The 18,801-nt window shown below is 41.1% G+C and overlaps 1 protein-coding gene across 1 annotated transcript; it reads right to left on the bottom strand.

Annotated features, from left to right (window-relative positions):
- Window positions 1–6,309: 6,309 nt before the first annotated feature.
- On the bottom strand, window positions 6,310–18,421 carry LOC139154700 (E3 ubiquitin-protein ligase TRIM39-like). The gene is made up of 4 exons (XM_070729600.1): window positions 18,345–18,421; window positions 17,486–17,784; window positions 10,119–10,223; window positions 6,310–9,044 (listed from the first exon to the last, which is right to left on the bottom strand). Exons 2-4 carry the CDS (start codon window positions 17,760–17,762, stop codon window positions 8,509–8,511), a joined length of 918 nt encoding a protein of 305 aa, XP_070585701.1. The 5' UTR covers window positions 17,763–17,784; window positions 18,345–18,421; the 3' UTR covers window positions 6,310–8,508.
- Window positions 18,422–18,801: the final 380 nt, after the last annotated feature.

Here is an 18,801-nt window from a genome sequence, read left to right as displayed (position 1 = left end):
TTGAAATGCTCTGTATCTAATCTTTGATATGCAGGAAAGTAAACACAGAAGGGGAGCTGAGCTGTCATGTCAGTGTGTAAGATTAAACGTGCTGTCCTTTTTCCAATTCCTGGTCTCTTACTGTTCTTTCCATCTTTCAAGTGCCATTGCAGGCACTTGGTTTGCTTCCAAAATAATGGTTGACAAGTACTAGATTTTGAACACCTTGATTTTTTTTTCTTGGCTAGGTTGGAATTGGGAAAAATAGTTTATTAACCCCAGCATAGCTGAGGACAACTTAAATCCATCTTATTCATGGGTTGGGCAGGAAGTGAAGGGGGAGGATCTCCATTGGCAATTCACAGAGGTTCTTTACAGCCAATCAGTCATTTTCAGATTGATATAATAGTAATGTGGATAGATTTTATAATATCTCTAAAATGGCCAGGTGATAGCCACAAACAGAACAGTGGCCTATGGCAATGTTATAGGGGCAGGATAGAAAAAGATATTGCCAGTATCTGGTTAACTATATGAAACTGTGTGCCACTATGGCCGCTCTGTGGCTGTAAAAAGAGGGTGGGGAAAATATTTACTGACCCCTCACATCCTGGACACAAATTGTTTCAACTCCTACCCTCAAAACGTTGCTACAGAGCACTGCACACCAAGACAACTAGACACAAGAACAGTTTTTTTCCAAACGCCATCACTCTACTAAACAAATAATTCCCTCAACACTGTCAGACTTTCTACTAAATCTGCACTTCTATTCTACTAGTTTTTCTCATCATTCCTTTCACCCATTTCCTCCCATGTTGACTGTATGACTGTAACTTGTTGCTTATATCCTAAGATTTTTATTAATATTGCTTCTTCATTGCTTATTTCACCCCTATGACAATCATTAAGTGTTGTACCACATGATTCTTGACAAATGTATATTTTATTTTATGTACGCTGAGAGCATATGCACCAAGACAAATTCCTTGTGTGTCCAATCACATTTGGCCAATAAAAATTCTATTCTATTCTATTCTATTCTAAAAGTGAGAAAAGCCAGAACAGAACAAATGATCAAGCAGTGCAGATGCTGTATGTGGAGGACCACTAACCTGAATAGAAGATGTGGAAGATGGAGCAGACTTATTCTGTGTTGTTCTACAGAAACCAACTAAAACCAGTGGGTAGAAATGTTGGAGAGGAGATTTCAGTTTTGTAATTGGAAAAATGCAATAAATGTAGAATGGCAAACTTCTTGCTTTTGGGTTCTATTTTTCAGGAAGTTTGGAAGGTCAGAAGAATGCCAGAGTTTTAGATCTAATTCTGCAGGGTCCCCCAGAGTGATCATTATTGAATTCCAAGGGTGAATTGGACTATTGAAAAGATTATTAGTATTCACAGTACTATTAGGTAAAGTAATATTATTACATTATTTTTATATAATAAATATGTGTGGGTTGATGAATAATCTCCAACTTCATGAAGAGCTTGAGGATCTGAAGAGCTTGAAGATCTTTGCTACACTGAATATACACTGAACTATGTCCATTGATTCTCATCAGCTTTGCAATTCTATGTCAAGCACACTGATCTTCAAACATATCTGCTACCACCTGTACTTGTGATGAGATATAGAAAACTTTCCATCCCTTTACCTACTGGGGGGAGTGCAAACCCCAGTGACTGGACCAACTGGCAATTCGGGGAAACAATACTGGTGTTGATCTGATATTGAATTTCCAATAAGAACATAACACGTGACAAAGAAAATGCATGCATAAAGGGGGAAAAGAGAATGAGAGACTTTGACCAGCATATAGAAAGGTAGTAAGGAAAGCTAGAATATGACAATACATTACCAGTCACTTTTGCGATTAGTAAGCTCCCTTCTGGATTATTTATTTCCATAATGTAGTGAAGGAACTGAGCAGTCACAGCAGGTATAACTCAACTTTATTTAAACACAGAACTGAGGTAACAACACACAACGACAGGGTTTTATACTTCCCAATTAACCAATCAGAACACAAGACTACTCCCGCCAAAAGTCTCCCCCTGCTGGTAGCCAAGAACATGACACTCCTTTCCCCTAGGGGGGGAAGCATACAAAATCATCCAGGTATGCCGGCCTACGTCTGGTGCGCCCCGAACAACGAGGCATGCTCTGGTGCCCTTTGATTTCTCTAGATAACACTTGTGGGCCCTTTAACTCCACTGTTCCTTCGGCCAAACCCTCGGCTTCGACTGTTGGGACCTTTGGGGGTTTCCCATCGTTCCCCGTAAACATCTGGGGAGGACCCATGTGTAACTCATCCCTCTCTAGGACGGAATACTCCAAACAAGGAATGCCCTCCCCATGGCCAGGACCTTCTTCCTCTCTCCCTGGGTCAAGTACATCAGCTGACCTGGCTCTTAATTGGTCCACATGACGATGCCACTCTCGCCCATCAGACAACAACACTGTATATGCTCGAGGCCCCCGGGTACCGCTAACAGTGCCGGCAACCCATCTAGGCGAACCCATGAAGTTTTGAGCAAAAACCAAGTCCCCGGCTCTAAAACATCGAGCAGCTGTAATTTCTCGTTCAGGTTCAGTGTACAAAGGATGAAGTCTGTCTAACACAATTCGCAATTTCCGTCCCATTAAAAGTTCAGAGGGGGCCTTTGATGTTGAAGTGCAAGGGGTGGTGTGTTGAGCCAATAACATCTCATCTACTCTCTCCTGCAGCGTACCTCGGGTGATTTTAGACAGCATCTCTTTAGTGCTGCGCACCATTCTCTCCGCCATACCGTTGCTGGCCGGATGCCACGGGGCAGTCCTAGCGTGACGAATACCTAACCCCGCGAGGTAGGCCTCAAAACCCCCAGAAACAAATTGTGGACCATTATCGGAAACGATAACGTCAGGGTACCCGTGAGTTGCAAATAGAGCTGATAGCCCCCTGATAATGTCTCTTGTTGTTGTAGATGACATAATCTTGACCTCTACCCACTTCGAGTACGCATCAACCACTATCAAAAGCATCCTTCCTTCCATCGGACCCGCAAGGTCGATGTGAATCCTGGACCAAGGCATATTGGGATTTTCCCACTGAAGGGGGGCGGCTGCAGGAGGGGCTGTATGATTTTGTTGACAAGGTTGACAACTGGCAACCTTATTTTCCACTGCCTTGTCTAACCCCGGCCACCATATGTAGCCTCTCGCTAACGCTTTCATCCGGACTATTCCGGGATGGCCAATGTGTACTAACTCCAACACTCTAGACTGTAAATAAGGGGGAATAACTACCCTTGAACCCCATAACACACATCCCCATAACACAGACAGTTCCTTTCGGCGGACCCAGTACGGTACAAAAGAAGGCTCACTGCAAGAAGAGGGCCAACCGCGTAAAATCCATGACATCACCACAGAGAGAACAGGGTCTTTTGCTGATTCGGAAGCAATTGTGGCAGCAGATACTTTGATAGGGCACGACTCTATGGCTAATACGGTGGAAATGGGAGCAGGGTCTGTAACAGGTATAGATAACGGACATCGGCTCAACGCATCCGCGTGAGGAATGGTGCGACCTGGTCGGTACATCAGATCATAAGAATAGTTAGCTAAAAACAGGGCCCAACGATTTAAACGAGGAGAAAGAATTTCGGGCGTTTGTCTATTTCCCGCCAGTATTCCCAGGAGGGGTTGATGGTCTGTAACTAATTGAAATTTGCGGCCATATAAATAATGATGGAAACGCTTGACTCCCGCCACCAGAGCCAAGGCTTCTTTATCCAATTGCCCATAATTACGTTCAGGGCGGCCTAATGTTCTTGAATAATATGCTATAGGAGCTTCCTTTCCTGAAGGTAGAATGTGACCCAGAACTGCGCCCACCCCATAAGGGGAGGCATCACACGTTAATATCAATGGCAAGTTTGAGCTATATTGTACTAAAATATCATGAGATACCAACACCTCTTTAATGGCCGTGAATGCGTTGGCCTCCGCTCTACCCCAATGCCATGGAATCCCTTTAGCCAATAATTTATGCAGTGGTTCTACAATTGAAGCCTTGTGAGGGAGGAACATTGCATAAAAATTCAATAAACCCAAAAAAGATTGTAGTTCGGTTTTGGATCTTGGTTCCGGAGCCTCTGTGATAGCTCTTATTTTAGCAGGGGTAGGATGAATTCCTTTGCTATCTATGAGGAAACCTAAAAACTCAACACTTTGAGAAGCAAAAATACATTTTTCCGATTTAACTCGCAACCCCACGTCTTGGAACTTCTGAAGTACGGCTCTGACTCGCTCTAATAACTCTTGGCGGGATGAGGAGGCTATGATCACATCATCGAAATATGGCAAGGTGCCAGGGATTCCATATAGTAGGCGCTCCATAAGCCCCTGGAATATTCCAGGGGCAGAGCTTATTCCAAATTGTAACCTAGTACAACGGAACGCCCCCCGATGGGTAATGATTGTTTGTATATCAGCTGTCTCAGTGTCCACTGCTAACTGTTGGTATGCACGAGACAGGTCAATTTTCGCGAATACCTTTCCTCCCTCCAATGAATGTAATAGATGGGCAACCATGGGTACAGGGTAGGTGTGCTAATGCTCGGTTAACCGTGCACTTATAGTCCCCACATAAACGCACAGATCCATCTTGTTTAATTGCTACCACTAAAGGGGTTTCCCATTTGGCTTGGTCAACCGGCTCTAAAATTCCCAGGCTAATCAAACGATCTAATTCTGAATCCACGTTACCCTTAATAGCTAAAGGCACTCGCCGGGGCTTCAGGCGAACTGGAGGAACTAATGGATCGAGGGTCAAAGAAACTGGTGTGCCCAAATATTTCCCTAGAGTACCATCAAAAACTGTAGGAAACTCTTTTGCTAACTGTTGAGACATGGTTAAATCATTAACAACATTTATACCCTCTATAGTGAACCCCAATGCTGAAAACCAATCCAATCCCAGTAAACTTATAAAAGGGCCATTTACAATAACAATGGGTAACCGCCCCTTAAAACCTTTGTACTGCACAGGAAAATGACCTTGTCCCACAGTGGGAATGACGTTGCCTTGATAGTCCTTTAAGAAAACAGTGCACGGGCCCAAACGACTTTTAGACAAGCGGGGAAACAATCGCTTGATAGTGCTCCAAGACATCAACGAGACAGAGGACCCTGTGTCGAGTTCCATAGGACACAAAGATCCACCAATTCGCACGTACACAGAGATTTTTGAAGACTTCGCTGCTTTTCCTTGCTGAGATGACAGCTGCGGAGCTTGGAGAGTGTTGATTGGAGTCGCAATTTGGATGACGTTGCAGGAGTCACGGCGGCCGAACGGTTCCCTCTGCCACGCCCTCTGCTGTTGAAAAAATGGCTCTCTGACAGGAAAAGGCTGCGTGCTGGCATTCCTTCGCATACGACAGACCCTTGCTATATGACCTTGCTTTCCACAACGGCGGCAGTAAGCCTCGCGGAATCCACAGAGTGCTCGGGGGTGATCTCCGCCACAACCCCCACAAGAGGAACGCGATGCCCCCAGGGAGCGGGGATCTCCCGAAGGCACTTGCCTTTGCCTGGATGAGGTGGCTAATTTATTAATTTCTTCTTCCTCTTCTTGCCTCAAATTTTTTTCTATTTCTGGTGGCAAAATTGCAGCAGCTGCAGTGCTATGCGTAGTGGCTGTGTCTGCAGGCAGATCCATCTCTGCCAATGACTGTGTAGACATCTCTACAGCCCTAGCCTCTTTTAACGCAGCCGCTAGTGTCACTTCAGACATTGTTAAAAGCCTGCGCCGAAGTCTGGCATCCCTCACCCCATAAATTAAACGATCCAAAAGATAATCATCCAAATCTTGAAACTCACAGGATTTTGCTGCGCGCCGGAGGGCTGCCATGTATTGGTTAATTGTCTCCCCCTCTGCCTGATTTCTGTGATAAAATAAATATCTACGAGCGCTGCGAGACGGTGGGGGGGCATAATGGTTTTGTAGAGTTGTAAGGAATTCCCCCCATGGCACATCATGAATAGATCGAGGGGCAAATAATGACAGGGAAGTCTCTAACATGTCTGTCCCACAAAAACTCAAGAAATAAGCCCTTTTTCTGTCTCCAGAAAGATCTTTGTAATCATTTGAAATCAAGAAGCACTCGAATCGGGCGAGATAAGCTTCCCAAGATTCCCCTTGAGGATTAAACGGAGGAAAAACTATTTGTGTTGACATTCTGATTTACCGGTTCTTTTTTCCTCACGACGGCAGCTAGAAATGTGGATTCTGATCCAACTTTCCTTCGTCGCCAGTGTGGTGAAGGAACTGAGCAGTCACAGCAGGTATAACTCAACTTTATTTAAACACAGAACTGAGGTAACAACACACAACGACAGGGTTTTATACTTCCCAATTAACCAATCAGAACACAAGACTACTCCCGCCAAAAGTCTCCCCCTGCTGGTAGCCAAGAACATGACACATAACACCAAATAAATCCATGCACATTCAATCCTCTAAAATCATTAAATCCAAACTACCATAAATGATTTTTAAATTTCAGACAAAGAATATAAAGATATCCTAAAAGGCCTTTGGGATTGTTTCACTCAAAGGATTGTGCTAATGTTATTCCCAATCCAGTTTGTTTTTTGCTCAAATTACGATAACACTTGATTAGACTCTGAAGACTTCAAAGTCAGCCCAGCTCAGTTTAGGCATTATTGCAAGTATGTGGATGAACTTAGTGAATTGTTAGATAACAGAATTCTTAGAATGGTTTATCTGACCAGTGATTTATGCCATTTTGCATCAAATTATACAATAGCAGCATGTTGCTCAGATGAGAATTTTATGGGTCTTTCCAACTGATTGGAAAGCCACGTAGTATGATGGTGTGATGATAGCAATAGTATTAGCAATAGCATTTAGACTTATATACCGCTTCACAGTGCTTCACAGCCCTCTCTAAGCAGTTTACAGAGAGTAAGCATATTGTCCCCAACAGGGCAGGGAGTCATTGCTCACAGTCGCTCATGCCCTTATCACCTCAAGGTTCGACTGCTGCAACACTCTCTACATGGGGCTACCTTTGAAAAGTGTTCGGAAACTTCAGGTCGTGCAGAATGCGGCCGCGAGAGCTATCGTGGGGCTTCCTAGATTCGCCCACGTTTCTACAACACTCCGTGGCCTGCACTGGCTGCCGATCGGTTTCCAGTCACAATTCAAAGTGTTGGTAATGACCTTTAAAGCCCTTCATGGCATTGGACCAGAATACCTCCGGAACCGCCTTCTACCACACGAATCCCAGCGGCCGATAAGGTCTCACAGAGTTGGCCTTCTCCGGGTCCCGTCGACCAAACAATGTCGTTTGGCGTGCCCCAGGAGAAGAGCCTTCTCTGTGGTGGGCCCGGCCCTCTGGAATCAACTCCCCCCGGAGCTTAGAACAGCCCCCACCCTCCTTGTCTTTTGCAAGTTACTCAAGACCCACCTGTATTGCCAGGCATGGGGGAATTAAGACATCTCCCCCAGGCTTTCTTATATTTTATGTTTGGTATGTATGTGCTGTATGGTTTTTAAATTGTTGGGGTTTTTTATATAATTTTATTATTAGATTTGTTCCATTGTTATACTGTTTTTTATTACTGTTGTGAGCCGCCCCAAGTCTTTGGAGAGGGGCAGCATACAAATCTAATAAATTGAATTGAATTGAATTGAATGTGTTTTTTGCTGCAGGGAGTAGGGGGTGGTGGTGTTTGGCACCGAACAATAGCACACAGCATAGAGTAGGACAGTGATGACGAATCTTTTTTGGTTTGTGTGCCAAAAGAGGTGGGGGTGGGGGTACTAGCATGTGTGACGTGCCCACACCATTTTCCTCCCCCTGTATTAAGTATTAAGTCCAGTATGGCTGTCACTCTAGTTCCCTCCTCTACCTTTTGGACAACAAAGTTGTCAGCTAGGTTGATTAGAAAACTATTTGATTTCTCACTTGGTGCAGAATTAGTTTTCTGGTTGATATCAGTGTAATTGAAGTCCCCATTACTATTGTAGAGTGTCCTACATATGTTTGTTAGTTTGGTTGGCAAAAAGGAGATATATTTTATTCTGCTTGATTGGATGACCTATATTAAACACCTATGGCCGCTTCATTCTTTTTTCTTTTATGTTGATACATATGCATTCTAGGTGGTTTTCATCTTTTTGAAAACAGAAAAACACTTAAAACAAAATCATCAGTTATTACAATTTACATTAAACATCATAGAAAATACACAAAACACAATAATGAGAAAACAGCAATAGAAAGTTAAAATATATAAGCATTTAAACAAAAAAAAAATTCTAGCTCTCTATTATCTATTTACATATTCTTTATTAAGATATAGAGTAGATTGAAGGTTTAAAAACATTTCAGGCAAGGAGAAATGAAGCAAAGATTAATAAAACATTAAACTAACTTCTCGAAAAAGAAACTCCTCCAGACTAAATAAACAAATGAATCAAAAACTAATTTTCCTTTTTCCTCCAAGCCTTGTCACTGTGAAGTTGCTGGAGAAATTTTCAAGGGAATCTCTTTGTCCCTCACTAAGAGAAAAGGGAACAGTTTCTCAGAAAATGAATATACTTTTAAATTATTAAAAGTATGGATATGATCCATTGAGTCAGCATTATAAAATATGAGCCTGTCAAGATCATGCTCCAGGATAATAAAGACACGTTTTGGTGGTTTGAAAATTATAGGTTTAAATGGAGGACTTGAAGATGCTTGGTATTCTCCTTGTGCTAGCTGCAGTACCCAGAATCCTTGAGTAATGGTGATATCTTCTGAATATTTTCTGTCTACTGATTCCCGGGCAACACCAATGGCCCACTCCTTGGCCTTGCCCACTTCCACCACCCATTCTAGAGTCCCAGACTCAATGCCTTCTGCTCCTAGGACACCTGGTAAAAAACGAAAGCGCTCAGGGTTGTCAAAAAGGACCTGGGTTTGCTCCCCCATATGAACACTTTTCCGATCTTCTGAAAGGATGAGGGCAGGATGAGCTGTCTTGGGATCCAAGATGACTTCAACTAAAATTGTAGATAAAAAGATTAGAACGATATTTTCTGTCAGGCTAAGGTTAAAAACAATGTAGAACAATTCAATCAAAGTTCTGTTCTTCATTTGCTTTCACACAATTTGGTGGTGACTTCCAAAATGACATCCACTTTCCTATACGTGGCCTATACGGGACCGCCTTCTGCGGCACGAATCCCAGCGACCAGTTAGGTCCCACAGAGTGGGTCTTCTCCGGGTCCCGTCAACTAAACAATGCCGCTTGGCGGGACCCAGGGGAAGAGCCTTCTCTGTGGCGGCCCCGGCTCTCTGGAACCAACTCCCCCCAGAGATTAGAATTGCCCCCACCCTCCTTGCCTTTCGTAAGCTACTTAAAACCCACCTCTGCCACCAGGCATGGGGAAATTAAGATTCCTTTTCCCCCTAGGCCTTTACAATTGTATGCATGGTATGTTTGTATGTATGTTTGGTTTTTTATATTAAGGGGTTTTTAATTCGCTTTTAGTATTGGATTATTATTGTACACTGTTTATGATTGCTGTTAGCCGCCCCGAGTTTTCGGAGAGGGGCGGCATATAAATCCAATAAATAAATAAAATAAATAAAATGTCTCTTTCTGAAATGGCACTTGTAAGGGGGATACAAGTATGAGCCCTCAGACAAAATGCAATAAAGACACTATAAGCATTTACATTTCTAGAGAAACATGGAGTTAAGATTGTAAAAATGTGGCATTTAGAAAAACATGAATTAAATTACTTGCAAGAAATTTAACTAGATTTTCTACAGTATACAGATAATCCTTGAATTATGACCATAATGGAACTTGTCCATTATATTCTCAGGTTGTGATGGTCATTAACTGAGGCACTGTCATGATTGCCTTGCTTAATCGCTCCTGCCCCTGCTCTCCCCAATTTGTTAAATGGAGTATGGGGTGCCTCAGGTAGTGGAAGCATTAACCCAACTACATGCATAGCAATTTAAACTGGAGCAAACATTCAGATCAGTCTTCTTCTGCCCTGTTTGCTGCAACAACCCCTATAATTTTATTGAGGAACAGATTAATTCATTCAGCAACAACTAACCTTTCTTTGAAATCTTTAAAAATTTGTCACTTAGATTTGACCATATCCTCTGTTCTTGTTTCTTTTTTTCTTTCTTGGTCATGGTGGATGGTTTTGGAAGGAAATCTGTTGGGAATAAATGGTCCTTCTTATATTTAAAAATAAATGACGAAACTGAATCTACTTGGTTTCCTTTCTTCCTTCTGCAACCATCTAATAGGCTAAACAAATAAATGCGTTAGCACAAAGTTAATGCAACAAGCATCAACTGATAAAATGAGCAACAAGCAATATTGGATAGAACAATCCCCCCCCCCAACAGAAACGTCCCATTGCCATCATTTGGGGCAACACATCTTGAGGGGCATTGTTTTCCAGAGAGTTAGTAGAATTTCCTGCAACTGTGGAGTCCAATAAAGAATAGGAAACAAGAAGGAATCAATTCCTGCTGTTCTTTTACCATGAGTTTCCAGTAAGCAAAAATATCAAAGTAATTATAATGTAGTGATTAAAAAATAAAAGCATTTAATGTTATTTTTAGTATGTTCGGTTTGTTCTCTATGATCACATGTGCTTATGTTTGAATAATTCAGAGAATGCCTGAGTATCATGCATTGAGAAAAACGGGCCAACAGATTTTTTTACCTATCCAGATTCCTAAGAGGTCAGTAAGGGGCGAGTACAAGTGCACTAGAGTGCCTTTCGTCCCCTGTCCTATTGCTCTCCTATATCTCCTGTTCCTTTCTTCTATTCCTATATCTCTTCTTCTATTCTTTCATTGATGTGTTCTATTCCTATATCTTCTTTTCTATTCTTTCATAGATATATTTTACTATGAATATAACCTTCTATATAACCTTCTTCATGTATTTTACTATGTGTATGTATATATATATATATATATTTGTTTTCGTAGATTTTCACGGGTATATATATGTAGATTGTTCTGAGTTCGGATTTTGCCCCGTGTAATATTTTGAGTGTCTGTGCGACGTTTCGGTGAAATCACATTCACCATCATCAGGCTGAAGTTATAAGCTTCGTGCTGCTGTAAATATATTTACAGCAGCACGAAGCTTATAACTTCAGCCTGATGATGGTGGATGTGATTTCACCGAAACATCGCACAGACACTCAAAATATTACACGGGGCAAAATCCGAACTCAGAACAAAATAAATATATATATATATATATATATATATATATATATATATATATATATATATATATATATTTTCTTAAGTCGGATCACCCTGGTATATTTAAGGAACGTCACAGCTCCTTTTTGCCTCTAGGCCCAACCCAGGACCACTACAAGGCAGTTAATATATTTATAGCCGACAACTATATTCTGTATGTGTTAAAATGTTTTCAGCTGGAATTTTAAAATTAAGGGAGACTAGGATGTAAATGGAATCCATTTACAACAACACAGAGATTGGAACTCCAGCCTGAAGATGGTGAATGTGATTTCACCGAAACGTCGCATAGACATGCAAAACATTACACAGGGCAAAACCCGAACTCAGAACAATCTACATATATATATATATATATATATATATATATATATATATATATATATATATATCACACACACACACACACACACACACACACACACACACATACATTGGACAAACCAATCGAAGAGTGAGCACACACATTGCAAACATAAGAATGCAGTTAAAAAAGAAGAAAAGACTTCCTCCCTTGTCCAGCACATTAAAAAAACAGGGCACGAAATTGACTTTGAAAAAACTAAATTACTTTCCAAAACAGAAAATTTATACAGAAGAATTACTATATTACTATATTCTCTATAGAGATAGAGAAACACCCCTTCAGCATGAACAAACGTGATGACACGTCCCGCCTACCAGAGATTTGGAAACCAGCCTTAAACAAAAAAAAAATATCATAATCATCACCATATCAATCCTTCAAGTAATTGTGATTCCACCAACCAATCAAATCACTAAAACATAGTCACCCAATGTATTTGCTACATTCAAACCAAATCTCCACCCCCAACACTATATATAAGGAACAAATGGCAGTTGCAAACATTCCATATTTACAGCAGCACGAAGCTTAAAACTTCAGCCTGATGATGGTGAATGTGATTTCACCGAAACGTCACATAGACACTCAAAATATTACACGGAGCAAAACCCGAACTCAGAACAATATATATATACCCACTAAAACTCTCATTGTGTATTGGACAAAATACATAAATAAATAAAATAAATAAATAAATAATTAAATAATAAATAAAATACCAAATTCAAAAATGAAAATGTGAAAAGATTTCTTGTTTGTCTGAGGAGGCAGATGTCTTGGATAAACAAAGGAGATAGCTATTGAATCACAAAACATCCTCCAGTTGTTTTTGATTTGCTAGATTAGCAAATCAGACAAAACCAAAGGTGGGATTTGAGCTGCAAAAAAAACAGGATGAATAAGTGAATAAAACCTACTAAATACTACATCAGGGGTCCTCAAACTTGGCAACTTTAAGTCGAAAGTTGCCAAGTTTCAGGACCTCTGTACTACATTCACCACTTCACATTTATTTCCTCTTTCCTCTAACTGTCTGACACACTTGCTCCACAGGTGAAACTCGAAATATTAGAATATCGTGCAAAAGTTCATTTATTTCAGTAATGCAACTTAAAAGGTGAAACTTAATATATGAGAGAGATTCATTACATGCAAGGCAAAATGGTTCAAGCCGTGATTTGTCATAATTGTGATGATCATGGGGTACAGCTCATGAAAATCCCAAATCCACAATCTCAGAAAATTAGAATATTACGTGCAATCAATAAAACAATGATTGTACAAAGAACAATATCAGACCTCTGAAAAGTGTAAGCATGCATATGTACTCAGTACTTGGTTTGGGCCTCTTTTGCAGCAATTATTGCCTCAATGAGATGTGACATGGAAGCTATCAGCCTGTGGCCAGGATGCTTCAATAGCGGACTTTCTCTTAGCAATGCCCCATACTGCAGTGGTCTTTCTAATGCCTCAATCCCTTAATACAGTTCCTCATGTTGTGGTGACCCCCAACCATAAAATTATTTTTGTTGCTACTTCATAACTGTAATTTGCTACTGTTATGAATAATAATGTAAATACTGTATCTAATATGCAGGATATATTTTCATTGTTACAAATTGAACATAATTAAAGCATAGTTTCATGTTCCTCAAAGAAAGCAGATAAGGTAGGCAACATATAAGAGCCTTTTCTACTATGGCCCCTGCCCTTTGGCACATCTTGCCCCCTAGGTGAGATCTGAACTTATTCCCTGGCCTTCTGAAGACATGGCTCTGCTGGTTAGTTTGGGGCTGCAATGGAAAAATGTCACGCTGGAGGTGGTTGATGGACCAACTGAAAATCTCCCCTCCCTTGCATCCTGCTTCCTTCTTCATATCTTTAATTATACATTTTGTTTTTAATATTATTGGGATTATATATTATAATTAAATAATTATTATATATAATAATATAATTATTATATATATATATGTCACATGTTTTTTTGCTGAATTTGAAAATTAAGGGAGACTAGGATAGATCTATTTTGGCCTTATTTTGGCCTCGTTTCTGTCCTTGTTCTGGGGCGAACACGTCGCCAGAAATTTCCAAATCCTACATGGGAAGAAACCCGAATATACCAAGACCGTCATACCTGTACCCGTGAAAATCTACGAAAACAAATATATATATATATATATATATATGTAGATTGTTCTGAGTTCGGGTTTTGCCCCATGTAATATTTTGAGTGTCTATGCGACGTTTCTGTGAAATCACATTCACCATCATCAGGCTGAAGTTTTAAGCTTCGTGCTGCTGTACATATGGAATGTTTGCAACTGCCATTTGTTCCTTATATATAGTATTGGGGGTGGAGATTTGGTTTGAATGTAGCAAATAGATTGGGTGACTGTTTTACTGATTTGATTGGTTGGTGGAATCACAATTACTTGAAGGATTGACATGGTGATTATTTGGAAACCAGCCTTAAACAAAAAAACATATCATAATAATCACCATGTCAATCCTTCAAGTAATTGTGATTCCACCAACCAATCAAATCACTAAAACATAGTCACCCAATCTATTTGCTACATTCAAACCAAATCTCCACCCCCAATACTATATATAAGGAACAAATGGCAGTTGCAAACATTCCATATTTACAGCAGCACAAAGTTTATAACTTCAGCCTGATGATGGTGAATGTGATTTCATCGAAACGTCGCATAGACACTCAAAATACTACACGGGGCAAAACCCGAACTCAGAACAATCTACATACATATACCCGTGAAAATCTACGAAAACAAATATACATACATACATACATACATACATACATACATACATACATCATATTATATATTATTTCACCTTCAGCCGCAACAACACATGAGCACGTAATAGCTTTAAACTAAATGTCAATTGCTCTAAACTAAACTGCAAAAAATACGACTTCAGCAATAGAGTATTCAATGCCTGAATGTACTGATTCTGTGTTTTTACTCCTAATCCCAAAACCTTTAACCTTAGATTATCTACAACTGACCTCTCCCCCTTTCTAAGAGGCATGTAACGAGCGTGCATAAGCACACCATTGCGCCTACCCTGTCCCACTGTTCTATTGTCTTCTATCATTACTTTTTATTTTTACTTTTTCAATGTTTTATTTATGCAAATTACCATCCTATAATTGTTTGACAAATAAACAAAAAACCAAATAAATAAACAAACAAACAAATATTTTAAATAGTTTTATTTCTTTAAAATTGTAATTCTCCCAGATTTGCATTTGGTAGGATGGTCAACAAATAAATTTAATAATTTTTTTTTTTAAAAAAACCCTGTAATTTTGTGGATTAAAACTGGAACTCTAACACCTTTCACTTCTCGCCCAAGAAGCTTCTTCAGTGCTGAAGAAGCTTCTTGGATGAAAAGTGAAATGTCTTCCAAAAAATCCCCAAGAAAGCCCAATTGCTTCCTGAAAAAGCATCTTTGGGACAACCATGACCCTGGATGATGGAGAATCTCCATAGACATTTATCAAATCCATTAAAGCCGAGTCTGCCAATTATCTGGTTTGCCAAAATGTGTAGTATTTGTTCAGCTTTCTGTGATAATTTTGTCCAAGTATGATAGTTTTGTCCTTATAAAAGTTTTTTCAAATTTCTGAAATTTCCTGGTGGTCCTCTGTTCATTTAGTTCTAGCCCTTTTTTCCTAGATCAGCCAAATCTATTTAGGATGTGTCAAGAGCGATGGTCATATAAACAGAAACTTGTGATTGTCAATCAGCCATTCTGAGCTCTCAGCGCTCTGTTCTTTCTCAGGAGAGAAATTCAGAGGGGCAGAAAGATAGGCTGCTTTGCTTGCCTGGGAAAAGCCTTAAATGCAACTGCCAGTCAACCCAACTGGATGTGCCTCGCAGCATTCACAGAAAATACGCAAGTCGGAAGCTGAGACTACCCAAAACAATTCATGCACCACTTTTGGGAAGTAGCAGAATCCCCCATAAATTGCCATTAACACCCCCCAAACACATACACAATCCTTCTCGGAAGCATTTACTCTTCCGTGCTGGAAGTATAATAATAATAATAATAATAATAATAATAATAATAATAATAATAATAATAATAATAATAATAATAACAACAACAACAACAAAACAATAATAATAATAGTAATAATTATTATTATTATTATTTAGTTATTATTGGAAAGGGGCGGCATACAAATCTACAAATAATAATAATATGCCGCCCCTTTCTAAGGACTTCTCTGAAGGCGGAAATCTGAACTGTTGTGAAGCTGCTTTCATGTTTTTGAAAGGATTTTTCCCCTCCCTTTATCATCTTAATCTGCATAATTCCAGCAGCCTGTCATCCCTGCTCACAAGTTTCTCCCTAATTTTCATTTTGTAGTGACAGCAATCAGAGCTGCGCTTTTACAGAGGTCTGGAGCACGGAGCATTCAATAGATTGCCAAAGATCTTGGGTATCTGAGCAGATTTTTCCCTGTACTTTTAGATGGTGGGAATGTGGGCATAGAACTTGAAGGCCTCCGTTATTGCCCATTCAACCCCCTTGAAAGCGAGAACAGTAATGGCAGCCAGATTGGTACCGTTGACGCCTCCTTGACCTCCTCTGCACATGGGCAGCCAACAGCTTCACTCTTTGAGCACACCTGTTCTCTCGAGCACGCAGCTGGAGTGCTTCGCCCGTCTCTTTTCCCCGCCCCTTCCAACCCAAGACTTAGCCCCACCCTTTGCCTCCTTCTCCTTTCTCTGTCACCACCACCGCCATCTTGTTTCTCCCTGGTCTTAGGCGACCCCTATGAAATGATTATTCGACCTCCAAACAGGTCACAAGCCTCAAGTTGAGAACCGCTGCTCTATGGGGTTCAGGTCAGGCGAGTTTGCTGGCCAATCAAATACAGTAATTCCAAGGTCATTGAAGCAGGTTTTGATGCTTTTGGCAGTGTGGGCAGATGTCAAGTCCTGCTGAAAAATGAAGTCAACATCCCCATAAAGCTCGTCTGCAGAAGGAAGTGTAATAGATGCAATACACGGTTCCGATGAAATTCTCTTTATTCGCTATAGGCATTTAACAAGCGGCTGTAACTCTTTCTCTCAGCCGCACTTTCACTAACAGAAGACGCGTAAGACCGGGAGCCGCGCTATTTATATGAACTCGCCCAGCAACAGCGGCGGCTGACAGCTCCTCGATATTGGCGCCAGAATACAACAGCCAATCAGCAACAGGTAAACATTTACAGTACTTCTACTTAGTTCTGCTTAACAACAAGTGTCAGAAACAATTCCTAATATTATTATCTAATATATAACAGGAAGCATGAAATGCTCAAAAATCTCCTGGTAGACTGCTGTGTTGACCCTGGACTTAATGACACACACCCACAGCAGCAGATGACATGACCCCCCCAAATCAACACAGACTCTGGAAACATTTGCATCTAATTTGGAAACCAGAGTACGGAGGAAGAATGGAGAGGCATACACCACAAGATGCCTGAAATCCAATGTGAAATTTCCGCATTTTGTGTTGATTTGGGAAGCCATGTCATCTGCTTGTGTTGGTTTCACCTTTTAAGTTGCATTACTGAAACAAATAAACTTTTGCACAATATTCTAATTTTTCGATTTTCACCTGTACACCCCAAAATGACAACATGTAAAGACTGTTCTCACATTGATTTTGAGATAAATACAGTATTACTAGAAGGCCAATGGGACAGGGGAATGGAAGCCAACAAAGGAATGAAGCTGAATAGTCAGTCACCCTTGGGTTACCAGTTCAGCTTTTTCTACATACATTCCAGCATCTCCTTCCGGATTCTTGCTGCCAAATCCTTTTTATTTATTCTGTCTAGAATGCTGACGGTCATCTTCATGGCCTTGGTGTCATCATACGCCTCAATCATGTATCGGGCTATTTCAATGTGGGTAGCTTTCTCAGTCTTGTATCGAGGAATGGACTTGTAGCCCTTCTCCACTGGGTAGTCCTCAAGGTGCATCTTAAATTTCTCAAACTCCTCTTCATTTAGCTCTTCCAAATAGTCAACTAGTTTGCAGCGGGGAGTGTGTGACATTGTGCCCCTCGGCCAAATGTACCTGGAAAAAAAAAGAGTCTAAAATCTTCCATTGGAACCAGATTAAAGGGAGGAAACTTAGTGTGGTCAAATGGAGAAGAAAGCAAATTAAACAGAGCCCCATCTGGCTCTAACTGCTTTTAAAGGTCTCTAATAGGGTAGCAGGATAAGTGGAAAAAGCTATCCCTCCTTGACTCTCTCCATTTCGGGCCTCCTGCACGCTACCTTAACTGCAACCGAGATGGGATCCCCGAGAATTACCTTTGGAAGCTGAGGAGACCATCGCTCTCCTTTTGCCACGGACCGCTTGTGCTTTTCGTGCCGCTCCTTCTCTGTCAAGATAGAAGGCGGCTGGGCGGGGGTGGGGGTGAGCAAGCAGGCATTGCCCTCTTGCGATTAAGTTTTCTTATAAGTCAAGATGTCGGAGTTGGAGAGTGGCGGAAGACTTGTCGCGCCTGTCCAATGGGTTTGCTTGCAGTCAAGCTACCTCGAGGACAGGGGAACCGGCGCACGTCCAGGAAGGGAGAGGAAGGCAGCTTTCTCGCCATCCCGCCCATATTCCCTAGCTAGGTCCTAGCTTACCGCTGTCCTCCGGCTGCCGCCTGCCTGGAGAATTCGGAGCAAAAGAAGCGAACGGGACCCCGGAAGGGACTCGCCACTCAGCCGCCGCTGCTTCTGGCTGCCCAGTGCAGAGAGGGAAAATGAAAGTGGATGGCGAAGCTGGAGAGGACGTCATCCTGAATTTTCAAGCACACAGATTGTCGCCATCCCGGCACACGGACATGAATTGGAAAATCAATTGGAGGGGAGGAGAAGGCACGTAACGCCCAGCTGTGTGTATGACTTCGGGGAAAGAAGTGAAGAGATGCAGCGCTGGAAACCGGCAAGAGAGGGATGAGCTCCCAGTGATTCAAAGGTCTGGGGGAGAAAATAAAGAAGATCCGCCCTAAATTGTTCAAACGGTTAAAAGTGAAGGCCGGAAGTTTGTACTTCCAAACTTGCAAGTTTCTGTTGTTGTTGTTGTGTTGTTGTTGTTGTT

Source organism: Erythrolamprus reginae, chromosome Z (assembly GCF_031021105.1).
Source record: "Erythrolamprus reginae isolate rEryReg1 chromosome Z, rEryReg1.hap1, whole genome shotgun sequence".
In the NCBI taxonomy this organism is placed as follows: domain Eukaryota; kingdom Metazoa; phylum Chordata; class Lepidosauria; order Squamata; family Dipsadidae; genus Erythrolamprus; species Erythrolamprus reginae.
This window is presented reverse-complemented; position numbering and strand designations above follow the sequence as displayed.